Source organism: Zeugodacus cucurbitae, chromosome 4 (assembly GCF_028554725.1).
Source record: "Zeugodacus cucurbitae isolate PBARC_wt_2022May chromosome 4, idZeuCucr1.2, whole genome shotgun sequence".
In the NCBI taxonomy this organism is placed as follows: Eukaryota; Metazoa; Arthropoda; class Insecta; order Diptera; family Tephritidae; genus Zeugodacus; species Zeugodacus cucurbitae.
In genome coordinates this window covers 1,153,035-1,170,719 of record NC_071669.1, presented here as the reverse complement: position 1 = coordinate 1,170,719, position 17,685 = coordinate 1,153,035, and the positions used below count along the sequence as shown (strand labels likewise).

At 40.8% G+C, this 17,685-nt stretch overlaps 6 protein-coding genes across 9 annotated transcripts in view; 2 read left to right on the top strand and 4 right to left on the bottom strand.

The window, feature by feature from the left end:
- Positions 1–155: 155 nt before the first annotated feature.
- On the bottom strand, positions 156–10,420 carry LOC105216273 (uncharacterized). The gene is made up of 11 exons (XM_029038332.2): positions 10,178–10,420; positions 8,841–10,063; positions 8,775–8,779; positions 7,318–7,461; positions 6,168–6,415; positions 5,938–6,105; positions 4,735–5,872; positions 4,345–4,671; positions 3,543–3,608; positions 1,805–3,488; positions 156–1,719 (listed from the first exon to the last, which is right to left on the bottom strand). Exons 1-11 carry the CDS (start codon positions 10,247–10,249, stop codon positions 258–260), a joined length of 6,537 nt encoding a protein of 2,178 aa, XP_028894165.1. The 5' UTR covers positions 10,250–10,420; the 3' UTR covers positions 156–257.
- LOC105216185 (COP9 signalosome complex subunit 1b) lies at positions 4,140–8,728 on the top strand. The gene is made up of 5 exons (XM_011190604.3): positions 4,140–4,289; positions 6,722–6,933; positions 7,038–7,769; positions 7,829–8,500; positions 8,555–8,728. The coding sequence occupies exons 2-5, from the start codon at positions 6,889–6,891 to the stop codon at positions 8,636–8,638; spliced, it is 1,533 nt and encodes a 510-aa protein (XP_011188906.1). The 5' UTR covers positions 4,140–4,289; positions 6,722–6,888; the 3' UTR covers positions 8,639–8,728.
- Positions 4,206–6,516, bottom strand: LOC105216119 (tRNA (uracil-5-)-methyltransferase homolog A). Its single transcript, XM_011190481.3, has 4 exons — positions 6,168–6,516; positions 5,938–6,105; positions 4,735–5,872; positions 4,206–4,671 (listed from the first exon to the last, which is right to left on the bottom strand). The coding sequence occupies exons 1-4, from the start codon at positions 6,393–6,395 to the stop codon at positions 4,340–4,342; spliced, it is 1,866 nt and encodes a 621-aa protein (XP_011188783.1). The 5' UTR covers positions 6,396–6,516; the 3' UTR covers positions 4,206–4,339.
- Positions 10,421–10,572: 152 nt separating the features above from the next.
- LOC105216354 (uncharacterized) lies at positions 10,573–12,350 on the bottom strand. 4 transcript variants are annotated; one of them, XM_029044395.2, is made up of 4 exons: positions 12,081–12,350; positions 11,376–12,010; positions 11,177–11,303; positions 10,573–10,919 (listed from the first exon to the last, which is right to left on the bottom strand). In XM_029044395.2, the coding sequence occupies exons 1-4, from the start codon at positions 12,202–12,204 to the stop codon at positions 10,885–10,887; spliced, it is 921 nt and encodes a 306-aa protein (XP_028900228.1). In that variant the 5' UTR covers positions 12,205–12,350; the 3' UTR covers positions 10,573–10,884. The 4 variants fall into 4 exon arrangements, with proteins under 4 accessions (XP_028900228.1, XP_028900179.1, XP_011189225.1 ...); XM_029044346.2 differs by having other exon boundaries at positions 11,177–12,010; XM_011190923.3 differs by lacking the exon at positions 10,573–10,919 and having other exon boundaries at positions 10,926–11,303.
- Positions 12,351–12,387: 37 nt separating this feature from the next.
- On the bottom strand, positions 12,388–13,988 carry LOC105216489 (ketohexokinase-like). Its single transcript, XM_054229261.1, has one exon. The coding sequence runs from the start codon at positions 13,522–13,524 to the stop codon at positions 12,559–12,561; it is 966 nt and encodes a 321-aa protein (XP_054085236.1). The 5' UTR covers positions 13,525–13,988; the 3' UTR covers positions 12,388–12,558.
- A 99-nt stretch (positions 13,989–14,087) lies between these two features.
- The window catches only part of LOC105215858 (receptor-type guanylate cyclase Gyc76C), a 99,100-nt gene continuing 95,502 nt past the window's right edge, over positions 14,088–17,685 (top strand). The window contains exons 1-2 of the mRNA XM_029044047.2: positions 14,088–15,011; positions 15,584–15,993. The gene's annotated coding sequence lies outside the window, so the exon portion shown is untranslated. The remainder of the gene's footprint in view (positions 15,012–15,583; positions 15,994–17,685) is intronic.

The following is a 17,685-nucleotide window of genomic DNA, read 5'->3' as shown; positions in this document are numbered from 1 at the left end:
GGTACAGAATAGGGGCCCTGAAGTACTGAATTCTCGAGTGTTTGAATTCTAAGTTTCTTGGCTCTCGTCTTACCATTAAAGCGCAGGCTTTAGAAATCAATAACTAGAAATTTGAAAATACTGAGCCATTTGTTGAAGAAATACACTGCATCGCATAAATTCAATAGAGTTTAGTTAATTTATTATGAGTTTGCAGTTTTGCAATTTTTATATATGTAAATATATACAAGTCGGAATACATTTAAATAATAACCTAACTATTTATCCTTATTCTTCTTAGATTTCTTTGGTCGTTTCTCCTTAGACTTTTTCTTCGATTTCTTGTGACTTTTGCTCTTTTTGCTTTTCTTTTTGTGCGCATTGCGTTCACTTCTAGAGCTGGAGGTATCCTCATCGCTGCTACTGCTGCTGCTGGAACTTCGCGTTGAAGTTTTCAAAATCTTGTGTACCTTCTTCTCCACCCAGCCTTCATTATCAAGTTGGCGGGAATTCTTGGCACGCTGCACGAGGAACCGTATCATCTTTTCTTCAACCACCTTGTTCATTTGGTCCACAGCGTTGTTGGTGGCTTGAGTGCGCGTGTTTTGTGGCAATTGTGGACCATAGACATCGTTCTCCAAAGCCGATGAACTGCTTGGTAGATTGAAAGTTACAGTGGCGGGTTCCTGAAGTCGTTCGCTTCTTGACTTTTTCGCAGGGCTTTCTCCTTTCGTAGACCTCTTCATTGTTGAATCTTCGTTTAACGATAACTTTGTAGACGCCGTTGAAGCTGAATTTACTGATGTCTTGGAAGATATGCTTGTGGGCCGTTTGAATTGAAATTTGGTGGTATTGATAGGTCTCGCAGCAGACGGTATCAGACCCATTTCAGAAACCATAATGGAGGGCGACGATTTCTCCTCCAAGTCAATTGAGTTACAATCTGTCCTTTCAGGTGTCTTCTCACGGTCTTTCATGGATAGTAAAGCACTAAATATACCACGAGGCGGTGATGTGTTACGCAGTAAGTTGAGTTGTTCAGCTCTCTTTACTGTGCCACCGTCAGTATACTCGCCTTCTTTGGTGATAACAGTCACTTCGTATTGTTCTGCACCTTCTTCGTCACTGCTATCATCAAAAATGGCTTTGTAGAGCTCCAATTTCTCATAGGACGGTTTCGAAACTGATTCGGCCGAGAGCTTTTCCAAATCGGTCTTGGCTGCAGGACGCCCAACTTTCGTACCGTCCTCTTTAGCGCGTTTTGAACTCGTATGTGCACTTTTCAATTGATCGACAACCATTATAGAAGTGTTGGAAAGCGAAGAACTTGGACTGCACGAAGTCATTGTTGAAACAGTGCATGTTGAAACGGAAGTTGCAGACTTTGAGTTCGATGTTTTCTCCTTTTCCTTTTCCTTTTCGCACTTTGTGTGCTTCAGTATTGGTTTAATCTCGGGTATTTTCATTGGCACGATAACTGGTGTCTTGAAATCAGATTTTTTGTGCAAACAATCCTCCAGATAATCGAAAACGGACAGCTTCGAAGTACTGACAGGTCGTTTCTCTTCTTCCATATGCCCGCCGAAGGGTTCAGCAATATTATATCTCTTGCATAGTAAAGAGTGTGGTTTCCACATTGATCTTGAACGCTCGAGCGTAATTTTCTTCGGGCTACTAATAATGTTTGCAGATGCTTCGGAAGACTTTCGATCCACTTCGATATTAGCCTCCGAGACAAAACTGTAATTTAAAATGGAAGATATGGAGATAAGATAAGATTGAGTAAGATTTGACGAAACCCAATTATTATTGTACGCATACTAACCGTTGTGACATCAGTCCATCTAGCGGCTTAAAGATTTTGCTAGCCTGTATAAACTCCTTCTTTTCCATTTCGCGATCCCATTCGTTCAAATGCACCGGTTGTATTCGGTTCAAAAAACACGTAATCTCCTCCTCGGTTTTGACTTCGGCTAAGAGAAATTCCTCATAGCGTCGTTGTTTTTGCTCATCATGCATAAACGGCTTAAACATGTTTGTCAAGGAACCGACTTTTGATTTGTCGTACGCTTGTTTGACCATTCCCGCAAATTCACTACTATTGACCGAAGAGATGTCCTTTTCGATGTCACTTGCGTGAGTGAAACGATCATTCTGCTCCAAAGATCCCAACATGAACCTTGTTTTCTGAGCCGTTTTGTCGTAACCACCTTCAATGCGGGCGGGATTTGTTTCTTGAAAGGCAGGTTGTGAGAGATTAGCCTTGCTGTGATCTTGATTGGGTGTTTGCTCTTCTCTAGCGTGTCTGCTGGAAGAGGGCTTTTCATCGATTTGCGGCGCTTCACCCAGTAGTTCAGCACGTTCGTCTGGGTTCAATCGATTTTTCTGTTCAACTTTTTTGAAATACGATTCTAACTCCTCAGCCTTTTTCGCATCTATGGGCTGGAAACGACTTTTTCGCTCGGCCCAATTGCGTGGCATAAAGCTAGCAGGAACAACAATATTTTCGGGCTTTTTCAAACGTATTGGATTTTTAGACGCCAAAAATCCATCAACGACAAGCTGATCCTGCGCAATTACGACTTTATTTTTTTGCGGCTTACGGTCTTCCAAGGAAAAATCGTAACGAGACATATCATCTCTGGCGTATATGTCTTCATCTTCGTCCTCCAATGCACCTACACCAAATGCTTGTCCTTTAAATGATATTTTCTTATTATTTTTACCGATTGCTTCCAGCGCAGGTTCAAAGAAATTTATGTGTCTATTATTTGAGGCTACGCCCTTAGTGCTAGAAAGCACAGGATCTCGACTCAAGCCGCCTTGGTAACCCAAACCAAAACGATCCTTTTTTGCTGTACACACATACGGTTCGTAATCATCAGGTGCAAATGTAATTTTATCAGTTTCTTCATCTGAGCTCTCCGTCTCGCCAGCAGCGTCATCGGATTGCTCTGGTGACTTTGCGGCAGCTGCACTCGGTTGGTAGCCATATTGCTGCATAACGTACATTTCACGTTGGTTTCTGCTACGCGCTGATTTCTTTTCACTGCGGGTTTGTCGCGGTCCAATACCTTGCCCTGGGCGCCAACCCATTCTTTTTAAAATACGCTCACCAATCTTGACATCTTGTGATACAAGTAGCTGTTCTAACACGGGTTTTCCAGGAATTGGCCCACTATGGGTAGCCATTAACTTACGCTTACGACTTTGCTCAGGCTCAAACGACGTATATTCCGCACGTGTTTGGAGACGCTGTGGCGCAATACCGAATTCACCACGATCTTCATCGTCCATAAAATCATCAGGTCGTTGCTGCAGACGTTGTGTTGCCTTTTCGCTGCGCGAACTTTTAAATGTCGCAGGCGTCCAACCTTCTTGTGAGCCAACAGTATTCCAGTAACCCGCGCTAAAACCACCGGTAAAAGCACCATGGAAACGACGCTTGCCATTCTCATCAGTCACTATTTGATCTTCCAAACGTATTGGTTTCTTCGAGGGTACGGAATCTAGAATAAAATACATGTAAGCAATAAAAACATAAAATATGTGCTAGGAATTACCTTCGTCAAGTACTGGCAAAGTTGTGCCAAAGCGATGAAGACCAGCCTCTTCGTACATTTTCCGTTCTTGGTTGGTTTATTTCTTTAATTATTTCAAAGGAAGCATCCAAATTCTTACTTTTAAATAAACTTGCCCTAGAATTATTTTCCTGAATTCTTTGGATATCATAAATACGTACAAATTGTGGACAGCTGATAATACTGCTTCTTGCTGTTGCATGAAATCCGTTCACGATTATGGAAGTAGTGTTGGGGAAATTGCTAATTTGTATCTAATTTGTTATATTTTTGGACGGTCAATTTTAAATTTAGAATACCTTAAACCAGCTAAATGCAAATTTGTAATTTTGAAATTTGTTAAATTTTTTATTTAATTTTTTTATTTATTTCGTTTATATTGTGCCTGACATGTGGTGGGATGGAGGAGTAATTTTAACCAAACCAGATAATGCCGATAAGTATTTTTTTACTGAAATAGAAAATATTCGTCCGTCAGAATTGACATGAATCATAAACAATTTTAAATTGTTTGGCAGTCACAACTTTTATTAAGAAGTCGACTGACAAGTACTCTACTGTGAATTGCAGTAATTCTATAACGTATACGTCATGCGGTATCAGTTAAATCGGCATTCAAATTAAAAAAAAACAAATTTTTTAAAATGTATTAAAACATTGCGTTTGTTTTATTTTCATATAAATGGTTAAACTATTAAATTGTGTTATACATATATACATAGATTATTGGTATGTAAATATATATGAACGTTTATAAATGTCAAGCCAACCAAACAATGTTAACTCTTATTGGCTTCAATATCTGCTGCATTTCCCTTTTCTTCAGGTGTTGTATCTTTGATAGTTTCAGCGTTTGTTGTCTCTTTATTCTCCTCTTCACCGTCTGGTTGTGTTGCACGTTCAAATAGAATTACCAGTTCGGTGTGTGTAGTATGTGGGAACATATCTACTGCAATTGCGGTTTTCGGAAAGAAGGGATCGCCTTTATATTGTTTCGACTCGGGTCGACCCAGTTCAATCCAATTGCGTTGTGCATGTACTGGATTACAAGAAATGTACACCAAACGCTTTATTGCTGTTGCGGCGCGTATTGCTGCAATGGATCTATTATCTGAAATAAGAATAAGAAATGTTGTAATTCATTACTCTCGAGTATCCAAATAAAAATACTTACGTAGTCCAGCTCTCGGTGGATCCACCACAGCAATCAGGTCCAACGGCGCTCCAGGTGCATTACCGTAAACCACTTCACGCACCATCGATTGTATGTAATCGTCAGCGTTACCAGCAAAAAATTTGCAATTTTCAATAGAGTTGGCCGCTGCATTGAATTCGGCATCCTTAATTGCTTCCGGTATAATTTCTACACCAAGTACTTGTTTGCAATGTTTAGCGAATGCTAGCGCTATCGTGCCAGTACCACAGCAAATATCTAGTACAGTGGAATGCGGTTGAGGTGCTGCCAACTCGATGGCCTTATCATAGAGAACTTCGGCACCCTGCGTATTTATTTGAAAGAAAGCAAGCGGGCTTATCTTGAAGGCTAAATTATGAATTGTATCGGTGTTGTGGGTGCTACCAGAAATATGCTCTATAGGAGAGATCGTTTGACCGGCTTCGCGATGCTTCACATCTTGGTAATACAAAGATGTGCATTTGAATCCTTTTGCCTCATCGGTACAGGTATCATAGTATTCCTTCAAGTTCTGCTTCAAAGCTGCCAATTCAGTTTCGTTCATATTCGAGGAATAAACACCGGCAACCAACATTATCTCGCCTGTATGTGCAGATGTGCGCACCATCAACTGACGAATATGCCCAGAATTATCTTCCGGATTGAAGGGCAGAAAATTGGAATTCCTAACGAACTGTTGAAAGCTTGAAGCTGCCCATTTAGCTGAGTCGGGTATATGTGGTAAGTCTTGAATTTCTGAAACCTCTACCGACCCATCAGCATAGCTTCCCAAACGAAAGCCAACCACTATATCGCCCGACGAATTTTTTCCAACAGTGAACTCATTTTTGTTGCGGTATCCATTTATCTGTGGCGACGCTTTAACACCGTTAAATTTGAATTCGTTCAATTGCTTCTTAGCAGCCTGATTAGTGTGACGTAATTTATTTGTGAATTTTTTTAGAAGCTCCTCCATTTCACTAGTTTTCTTTTGCAGCTGTTCTTCATAGGGAAAAGCAGCGTACGGGCAGATCGCATCAGCAGAGGTGCGTTGTCGTTTAGGTTGGCTTTCTTTTTCCTCACGCTGTGCGTTTTCATTTCGACGCTTCTGCAAGGGATCCGCAGATGCTTTAGCCGCCTATTGGAGAATAACATTAGGTTTGTTAAATGGTACGGTTTACATTTATCATCGTTGTTACTTACAGCAGCTTGCAAAACTTTTCCCTTCCATTTATACCCATTCAGAGTTTCAATAGCGCGTTGTTGATCTTCTTCACTACGAAAACATACAAATGCGAATTCTTTACGAAGCGGTGATTTAATTTTAGTCACGTTCAGATTCAGCTTGGACTTCAAAAGCTTCTTGAATTCCTGAGTATGAGATAAAATATGTTTAACTTAAAAATAAATAAAAAGTTGTCAGAGATTCTCACCCCTATTCCAAAATAACCCAAATTCCGTACTTCAATCTTATAGATTTCAGAGGTAAATTCACTACGTTTTAAGTAATTAAACTCGTCATTTGTCGCATCAGTTGAATTCTCATCCTTCGCAGTTTCATCAAGTGATTTCTCCACAATTTTTTCAACCGTACATTCTTGCTCAGTTTCATGTGGTGCGTCTGGACATTTTTCTTTACTTTCGATAGTCACTTCGCTCATGTTATTTATGTTTAATTGCACTTATAAACGTATTAATTTGTTAAAACTAAGTTACTACAAATCACCGGCTGATGTTTATTCATGGAACATGTGGTAAATGCAACAACTTCTTTTCAAAACTAACCAGTCACAATAATGTTTCGAACAGAATAAGTTCCTATAATTACTTTTTGAAAAATGTAATTACCAGTCTCCTATACTTTGGCTAAATACAAATGTAATTTAAAAAGTTATTATAGATTAATAACTTTTATGTAAATTTCTTGACGGCACTTTCTTCTTTTGAAATAAAACGGCTGTGTTTTTGACAATAATGCATTTCCTAGATCTGGCAAAGTTGTTTAAAACTTAGCAAGCGAAATTACTGTCAAAACCGGCTGTGTGCAAGTGATTGGTGAAATTCAGGCGTTAAAGGAGATAAAATTCTGAAATTACATTTGTAATTGTTTATAGAGGCGTAAATAGGTGATTAAATAATTTCTATCAAAAGAATATGTCGCTGATGCCGGGGCCATTAGTACAGGGACCATTAATACAGGTGAGTGCTACTCACTATATCGAATGAATAGTCGATTAACTGAACGTCATTGTTTCTTTGTTGTACTGCACCCTCTGACCGTTGTTTTCGCTCGCCCACAAAAGAATGCTATCGAACCAATGCAGGTGGACGCGCCCATAGAGGACAATGATAACAACGAGGAGCACCAGCTTATTGTTGAGAACCCATCTCTTGATCTCGAGGTATATGCTAATTCTTATACGGGCTTGGCGACATTGTATCGTCTAAAATTTGTCGCCGATGTATGCCCAACACTACGTTTGGAGGCACTGAAAATGGCTATAAAGCATGTAATGACCACTTACAATGTTAGCATGTACCAATCACTGCACAAAAAGCTCTTAGAGTTAAATGTTGGCGCACCTAGTGGTTCCGGACAGGGTGGCGCTGCCGGATTACCCGATGTTGCTGCACAATCAGGTGCGCCAGCTGGAGTCGGTGCTGGTGCAGATGCACTAGACTTGCCCATTTTCGACAGCAATTGGGTGGAAACGAAGAGTAAACAAGCTGCATTCAATTTGGAGAAATTAGACTCGGATTTAAAGAATTACAAATCAAATTCCATCAAGGAGAGTATACGACGCGGTCACGACGACTTGGGCGATCACTACTTAAGCTGTGGGGATCTGACGAACGCTCTGAAATGTTATTCACGCGCACGCGACTATTGCACTAGTGGTAAACATGTTATCAATATGTGTTTGAACGTAATCAAGGTGTCGTTGTACTTACAAAACTGGGCTCATGTGCTTAGTTATGTAAATAAAGCGGAGAGTACACCCGATTTTATGGAAGGTCCGAAAGAAGCCAATTTGGTATGTAAATAATGTATTTTATACACAAATATAAATTATTCAATAAGCGTGCTTTGCAGTCCGTTGCCACACGTCTCAAATGCGCAGCTGGTCTCGCAGAACTGCAGACAAAAAAATATAAATCGGCGGCAAAGAAATTTTTGCAAGCCAGCTTCGATCACTGTGAGTTCCCGGAGATGCTCTCACAAAACAATGTAGCTATGTATGGTGGGCTCTGTGCCCTAGCCACTTTCGATCGTCAAGAATTGCAGAAGAATGTAATATCCTCAAGCTCGTTTAAGCTGTTTTTGGAATTGGAACCTCAGCTTCGTGACATTATATTCAAATTCTACGAATCCAAATACGCATCCTGCCTAAAACTACTCGATGAGATTCGCGACAATTTATTGCTCGACATGTACATAGCTCCCCACGTAAATACGCTCTACACAAAAATTCGGAATCGTGCACTGATTCAATACTTTAGCCCTTACTTATCGGCCGATATGCGGAAAATGGCAACTGCCTTCAATCGCAGTGTACCGGCTTTGGAGAACGAAGTTATGCAACTGATACTCGACGGTCAAATTCAGGCGCGTATCGATTCTCAGAACAAAATACTATGCGCCAAGGAGGCAGATCAGCGTAACAACACATTCGAGCGTGCTATAAGCATGGGTAGAGAGTATCAAAGACGTCTGCGTATGTCCATTTTGCGTGCCGCAATGCTCAAGAGCCACATTCAAGTTAAGGTAACTACTTAAAATTTCCGTATTCATGCAAATATTTCAAATATTCTTTTAAAGAATGTGCCACGCGACTCTGGAAATCACGGTACCGACTTTTGTGTCTCCGCTGGTTCGAGCACTACCACAGCCGTCAGGAACTGAATTTATTACTAGGATTCAGATAATTATATTTGGACACAACTAACATATTAATAAATTTAGCATTTCATTCATTAAAACATGTACAAAATACTTGCAAGTCATTATCATTATCTTCACGCATATATTTATGTTTTACAATAGCTTGCATTACACAATTTGAAATACATTTGCATTATACTATCCACTTTATTAACGACTGCACTAATGTCGTCTATCCCTTGATCGGCTTCGATCACGTCGGTCATTCTTAGTACGCCGACTGTCTCTGTCTCTGGAACGACTGCGATTTCGTTGATCTCTAGAGTTACGTCTTTCTTTGCGATCTCTTGAGGGACTCCGCTCCCTGCGTGAATAACGGCTAGACTGTCGGTCTTCATTGTGTGGACGGTCCCGCTCTCGGTTTCTTTCCAGAGATGTTTTGGAGTCTTTCCTTCGATCATCGCGGGAGAGACTGCGACGTCCCTTTCGTGTGTCTTTCACTATTTCCTCAGTTTCCGAATCAGAACTAGACGAACTGCTGGAGGACTGGGACTCATCCGTTGAATCACTACGCTCGCTTTTTTTCTTATCCAACTTTGATTTCTTTTTCTCTGAATTATGTCTTCTTTTGTAGGCGTTGTGTTCCTCTTCGTCACTTTCATCTGTGTAATTTCCGCTGCTGCTGCTCGACTTCTTTGAACGTTTTTTCTTTGATTTCTTGTCCTTCTTACTTTTATGTGACTTCTCCTTTTTCAACACTCGCTTTTCTTTTTTCTTCTTTAGCTTTTCAATCTTTTCCAGCTTTTTTAACAACTCCAACTTTTGTTCCTTGCTCAGTGATTTTAGAAATGCCAATTCAGTGTTTCCTTCAGGCGCGTTTCCTTTCGTTTCACTCCCCTCATCATCACTAGGCACCAATCTGTGTTGCTGATGAACTTGCTTGATATTCTGTAGTTCCATTGCGGATTTTTTCATTACCAGCCCATCTTCTTTCATCTGTTCTTCGAGCACATTTTTGGCCATCATCTCACTGGCTTCAGCTTCGGAATGCAGTTTGCGCGCTTCGCTCATCGAAATGCTATACATACTACACTCTTTATCGGTATTGATATGACCCCATTTGTGACATTTTATGCAGCGCACATTGCGCACCTGTATACCGAAAGGCTGATCACGTATCTCGGTGTCACCTTTGCAATATGATTCACGTGGCGCATTAAACTTACGCTGCCACTCAAACTTGTACTCTGGTTCGGTTGCGTCCTTTTCACGTTCTTTGCGCACACCCGGTGGTGGCTCGTACATAAAATTAACGCTCAGCTTATCTTTGCTGTCTTTGCTCAGCATAGCCTTGTTTTCATGCAGATTTTGCTCCTTCTCGTACTGTGTGCGAAGCTCCTCCTGTTTCTTCTTGTAAGCCTCCGCTTGCTGTTCCGCCATCCATACCTAGAAAACAACAATAACAATATAACACTTGTGAAATAAGCAACAAATAAATGGAATATGCAAGTTATAAAGCAAATACGCGTTTATACGTTTAGTATTAAGCCAAGGTCTTACCCGTTTTAGATTGTCTCTGGAGGCGGGGTGAAAGAACTTCTTACACATGTAATTGTTGAAACCTTTACCCATTTTGCTGTTGTTATTAACTTTTCACGCAAAATTAAAAATTTTTATATTAGTTTGTTACTGAAAGTGGACTGAAATCTGTTAAAGTTAATGCGTTTATATATACAGGCCAAAATAGCAGCTGACTGCAGTTGTCAATTTGTCAGTGCTGCCAATAACATTGCGGAAAATGGCAACACTCAAATAAAGCGAAACTGTGTTGCGTAAAGTACTGTTTTTAACGGATTTTAATTGAAATTTATAAAATTTTCATTTGCATTTTAATTTTTGCGTTGTTTTGTTTAATTTATGAATTTAAGAGTGAAATGATAACAATCTGAATTACATGTGCTTACAAACATATACATACAATGTATTTTCACATAAAAATTTACATTTTTTTTAAAAACATTTTATAAAAATATTCAAAAACACGAATAACAACAATTTTTTTGGACAACGAATTTGAACGGTTGAAGTCCAGTTTAGAACCAGATGACAATGACGACAATACCTTCGCTGGATTCAGTTAGTGCCTTGACTTTTGGAACAAAGCTCTGACATAATTATGAATATGACGCAAATCTTTTGCATAACACATAATACAGTAAGAGTTTTTTCACAGAAATAAAAAATGCCGCTGACGATTCAATTTTTCATTATTCCATATTATTTGAATTTGTCAAAATGCATCCTGCAAATATTGAGATGTGAGAAGGACAGACATATCTTATAGGCCCATTCGAAATCAATAGAACCAACACAATAGACAGATTAACAGATTTTTATAGTAAATTTGTATGGGTAAAGTGAGTGAAGTTTGCGGGATATGCGTGTGTGTGTGCGGTGTCGTGTGTAAGTTGGCTGAATTTTTGCTAGAAGAGCTTGTGGGTGGCAAGATGGCGTGTCGTGTGCGTTGTGGTTGGCGCTTGCCTCTCTGCTGATCGGTACCTTGCATCGTTTGTAGCTCTTCGGTGGATACAACAATAGGCACAGCATTTGCCACTTCCGTTGCACAATGAGACGCGGCCGGCTTTTGTATCGCATATTTTTGCATTTCCAAATATTTCTGCCAGATCTGCGTGATGTTGTCACCTTCTTGGTTAAAGTCTTGAAATTGCAATTTTACATTGCCCTCATTCACATATACCTGACGTGTCCGCTGAGAGTGATCATCCTGTATGATTACATTCCGATAGCAGAAGACACCTCCAGTTGCAGCAAAACATGGACCGCTGTTCCTTTCCTTTCCTTCCACAGCACCATCACCATTCACGACTTCCTTCTGATTGCAGGCAACACCGACGCCACCCACGACAACATTGCCCGCGCCGTTAGAGCCGAACGCATGCAGCATGCCATTCGAAGTGGTCTTGTTATTCTCCTGCGGCATTTGAATATTGCCGGCGTCGGCAAGCATACAAACGGTGCTAGTTGTTGCGGCGCCACTCTTGAGCTGTTTCACTCTCAAAAGAAAGTTACTCTGCTCGAGGTGCTTCACTTTCTGCGCCAATTTGGCGTTCTCCTTCTCTAAGTTATCGATTTGCATGTTGAGTTGCGCGTGCTGGTTGCGAAACTCCTCCACGGTGGTTGGCTGCACAGGCCTGGCGTTCGGCAGTTTCGCTAGTTTGAAACGGGCGTGCACCTGTTGGGCCACATAATTCTCGGCGAATGTTGCCACCTTTGCCAGCGCGTAAATGCACGCAAAGATGGCGAGAAAGTTCAAATAAATGTCGTAATTCTCGAAACAGGCTTTCGCCCGCATGGTTTCCTCGAATGCGTTGTCTGAAAGCGAAGGAGAAAGCACTAAAATCAGCTCTGTGTCTCTATCTTTAACTGCGCGCCGGCGACTTACTCATGTGGACCTCTACGGTCATGGGGTCCTCGCGTTGCTGTTCGATTTGCTTGAAATAGCAGAGTATGATCCACGTGGTGACCGCTAGCGATATCAGAAATAGAAAATTAATTGAGGAAAACATTTTGACGTCTTTGGAATTTTGATCGGAAATTCAGAAATAAAAAGTTTTAGCAATACAAATATAAATTTGATTGAGTGCAAACGTTTTTACACAAATTTTTCGTGCGTTTAATTTGTAAGTGACAGATTGTGTTGAAACCCGAAGTCAAACTTCTGACGCTAAAATCGAAGAAAAGGCAAAATGTCGACAAGTGGCGTCTACCGACAAGTGGACGCACAAAGTTTTGGCAATTTTTAAGAGATTTTATTATAATTAGAAGAGTTACAACGTCACCATTTATAATCTAATTGTGTTCTATGCGACTGTCAAAGCAGGCGATTACTGCAGCTCACGTTTTAACGGTTTAAAATGCGCTCATTTGCCTTGATGAAAGTCCTTTATGGCATCGTAACCGCGATGCCCCAGTTTATAACCAGCAACAGCGTGTCCAAAGTGCACCGCCTCTTGCAAGCTTTTCTGGAGCTTTTGCAATGCATATATAACGGCAGCGCAGAAGGTGTCACCAGCTCCCAGCGAATCCACTATTTCGGAGACCGGTTTTGATGGCACAAACGTATATTTGCCATTTGGATCCACGCAACCAGCGCCCTCAGCTCCCCACGGGCATATTATAGCCGGCTTTGTGTCATCCAATTCAGACTGTGAATTGAATCTGTCATATAAACTCATCACAGCTGCCGCCGGATCGTTGCAGCCCAAGTGGATGGCCAAATCTTTGCCCAGAAACACAAAATCAGCTGCTTCGCCCAGTGCGAGTATTTCCTCCTTCATTTTCTCCAAATCAACGGATATACGTATGTGATCTTTTGGGTTAGTCAATTTCTTATTATAGTTACGTATGTCCTGTATAAACTTCAGCACCGACTCAGGATTGCGTCCTTCGAAATGCACCCAGCTGTAGTTCTTTAGATCAAGTCGCTTGAGGTGTTCATATTCCAGCGATGGAAATCCGGGATTTGAGTGTATGATGGTGCGCGAACCGGTCGCCTTGTTGAGTATGACCGAAGAAAATGGTGGATCCATGCCGGTGCTCGGACAATTCTCGATCAGAATATTACGCTTGCGGCAGTCTTCCTGCAGAAATCCAAAGGCCGCCGAACCACTCAACATGCCCAGAAACTCGACTTGCGGCGCGCTAAGTTGCCGCAAGACGGTGCAATTGTTGGACGCGTTGCCGCCGCGCTGCAAATAACCGGATAGGCAACGCTTGTCGGTGTCCTCCTCGGGATACTGCTCCACCACATGTATTACGTCCAACACACACATGCCGACGCAGACTATGCGGCGCTGTTCAGGCGCTGCCTTAGCTGACTTACTCATGATCTCCGCTTCTTCTGCAAGATTTAAGACTTTTCTATTTGCTTTCGTCACAGCTCACGGCGCGTGGCTCACTTTAGACGGGCGCGCGACTTTCGACTTCGACACAGCAATAATTGCAACTGAAAATTTTCTATGCGCGCTATCGAAATGTTATTTTTATTTTGTAACGAAATGAAATCTTATCAAAAATTGACTTACTTTGTGGTCTTTCAAACAGCTGTTTTCGATTGGCTTCTCAAATTTCAACTAATCGGCACTCACCTACTTTTTGATATACTTTCATGTTTGCACAGCACTCCAGCTTTACGTTCTCTTTGTTGGATTCCAGCGAAGCCAGAGCTTCTTGGAGATTAATGTGTACTCATGCAGAGCATGGAGAACGTACGCTAAGAGAAAAGAACTAAGCGATGAATCAATTAGTGCGACTGGCTTTGCGTGCTGCCAACAGTTGTTGTTTGTACTAAACTTATTTGCAACAAATTCTAAATTAAGTGACTCATCAACACACGAAACTTTAATATTTTGAAAATTAAAACAAACTTCAAATTTATTGTCATTTCCGTTTCCCTTTTCGCATCAGTTTCTCGCCATGCTGGTCACCCTCTGTGGCGGACACTTTCCACCACAGTTGGTTGGTGCCACACGATTCCGCATAACCGGTTACCCGCACATCGTGGTGGCTCTTCTTAGTGTCTACGCCCGCCCACTCGCAACAGGGTGCTCCAATGCGGACGCCAGTACATGCGCCAGTTCTCCAACAGCTATTTGCGCACTACCCGACTTGACTGGCTCGCTTGCTGGCAGCTCGTGTTGAGTTTGCGATTGCGGCAGCAGCAGCACATGCAACGGCAGCGGTTACCACGTCTGAGCGTTCGCTCTCGCTTGGCCAGCAGTCAGTTGATGTCAATGATGCCGTGTTGAAGCGACAATTATCAAACAGTGCGGACGCCAAGTGGGCCTCTTACTAGGCGAAGTGTTGAATAAAGACGTAAGATACACACGCACACACACAGTAAGCGAGTGAGAAGTGAAAAAGACTGTTGCTGCTTGCTTGCTGTTGGAAGAGACTGTGGCCGCAGCCAGCGTTGTGGACAGTTGTAAAGAGATTCGCGCGGCGATGTGACGTGTATTCTTTCGGTGAATGTGATCCGTGATAAATTCGTTTTCATTTTCGTACGTGTGTTGTTGTTGTAATTAATCACAGTGATTAAAATTCAAAATTTGCTTTTTGTTTTTTTTTTTTGGCGTTTCACACGCGGAAACCCACTTTGCGGGCGTGCAGAAAATTCCGAATTGCAGTAGTCGGGGTGTTGTGACGGTGGCGCGTTTGAAAACACAATCGAATACCAATCTGTCAAATGTGCACGGACCATTCTTGTTATTTTCGTTTTCATTTGTTGTTTTTTATTACAAAAAATTCAGTGTGATTAAATTTGCTAAATTCTGCTAACAAAGCAAAAGCACAGTGAGCGGTGCTTAAGAGTGTGGTGAGTGTGGGAATTTTAGTGAATTTGTGATATTCTTATTTTTACGCTGAAGAGCCGATAATGCTGTGGCCATGCCCACAAAATACTAAAAAAAAGTGACAAAACAGCAAGAATTCGTGAGTGCAGTTTTCACCACACTTTGGTAGTGACTTAGTGTGTGGTGAGTTCGCAAATGATAGCGGAAGAGCGCTGCTTTGACGCATTCAAACGCGCTCTTCGCTCGGCTGCTGCTCACTGATCTTTGCAGCAGTTGCCGTCGCTACGCTCATTCCGCGTATCGTGGTGAAAGAGCACAGTCGAGTGTTGTCTTTGTCGTCGTCTTCGTCGTGGTGGCACCGTGCCATTTTCATACATACATACTATACTCTATCTGTATATATGTATGTATGTAAGCGCATGCAAGTGGTCGCCGATCTGTGCGCTGCTTCAAGATTCCGTCGTTGATAATAGAAAAGTTGAATATTTTCTCGTATTTGTTTGTGTTTTCCTTTTGATTTTGATTTGAAATATTTTTGTGTTAAATTTTATTTATTGTTGTATTTACTCGCTCGCTGTGTTGTTGTTGTGTGTAGCGCTTTTCTGATTTACAACAAATCAAACAACTACAAGTGCAGTTTACTACAAGCGAACAACAACAACAACAATAATAACAACAGTGTGAAACAAAATATGACAACAACATACGTTTGTGTGTCTGTCTGTGTTAAGTTGTTGAAAAGTGAAAAATAATAAGTGAGAATAAATACAACAAACACAAACGAGCATATGCAGCATATTATTTACAATAATGCAATAAATAATAAACAAGTGAAATAAAATGAAAAACAACACACACACATACAACCCTGTATATATATGTATTTAAGCATTTCGGCTTTGGAATTGACTGCTGCGGAAAATATGCACGTGTTCCGTTTTCCAGCGGTTGACTGGCAAAACTAATAAATTCGTTTAACATCAACCTCCTCCTCCTGCGAGTAGTGTGAGTACAAGTTTTGTTTGTGTTTTTTTTTTAATCTTACATATTTACACACACACACACATACACAAAAACGATCGTTTTCATTCATTTACAAAATTGACTACATACTTTCTTCTACACACATTTATGTAGCTTCGCATGCCTGTGTGTTGCTGTTGTTATTGCATGTATTTAATGTTAGGTAGTGCCTAACGTAATCCGTGATAATAATCTTCCACTAGTTGCTGTGTGGATCTCTCGTTCTCGTTTTTTTTTCTATCCATATGTAAACGCTATGGAATTTTGTACTTTTTGCTTGCCACAACTCCGCTCATTTGAGTGCGTACGACCGTGGTTCGTGCGTTGATAAGCTGCGCCTTTATCGCCGCCAGAGTTGCCTACACTTGTGGTTTTTAAGCTGATATGATTATTGAAATTACTTTTCTTAAACACCTGCACTAATAAATAGTTAGATTACACCCACAATAGTTGGTGCTTCTTCGAAAATTTGTCTCAGAGTAATGGATAATACTAATTGAGAATTTGCAGCATTTTGTTAGCGTTTGAAAATGTAAGCGCTTGTTCTATTATGTTGCTAAAGGTATTTGACTTTGAAATCCGTTTAATCTGAAGACTGTTCTTGCAGGCAGTGGTTGTAAGCGCTTGAAAACACGTTTATAGATTGACTATGGCATACTAGCTGATAGAAAAAACCTTAAATTTCATTGTTTTCATCAATTCATTCTCAATCTGGTAGTCGCTCTAAAGAAAATAATAATTAGAATTTTAGGCTAGATGAGTTTACGTAACATATTGGCTCTGGTACCACAGAGCTTGTCTTCACAAGTGTTTTTAAACTATTTATTACACAAGAAGTTTCGAAAATTGAAATCGGCTTCATGTTACATATGCCACTTGAGACTCTTTTGCTCTCTGAAAACTTTTCCCCTACAGTTTTTCATATGTTCTTGTGGAACAGTCTTCCTAAACTAGTCCTAACTTAAGGCGAGGGGGATGAGGGTTCTTGTATCTTATATATACCAATATATAGCTCTAATATAATCTAATTTGAATTCTTACAACAAGGCATGCTTAGTTCTAAAATGCAGATAATAATATGCATACATACATACCTAAAATTTACATGCGTTGCATTTTATATGTGTTTTGAATTCTCATTCTTCTGTTATTCCACTTGTTTATTACATTTCTTGTTTTGCTTTTGTAACTTCTCTAGCACGATCAGCCACCATATTCGTACTCCCTCTCTCTCTTTCACTGCAGCCATCGTTGTTAAGCGCCACATCGGAGTTAAGTCGTGCTCTCTTCAGCGGCGTCTGCTCTCTGAAAATATGAGCAATTGGTCCACAGCAAGGAGTGTGCTCTTCACTTGGCATTTGAGCAAGGGGCGTGCTCTCTTGTTTCGCTCCACGATCACAATGAAATGAAAATCACCACAGACACACACACACTCATACATGTAGACACTCATGTAGTACACCAGCGACGACTGATAAAGGTTGTTATTTATAAATCTTTGCCATTTTTTCGTGCCTGATTATACATATACATAGACATCATTCTCCAGCGCGCTTTTTTTTATTGCTCGCTTATCGCGGTGTTGTTGTTGTTGTTTTTTCCCCAGAATTTTAATACAATGCGAGTCAATTCTTTTACTCTACTTCTTCCTCTTCCAACACCCTTTTTACGTTT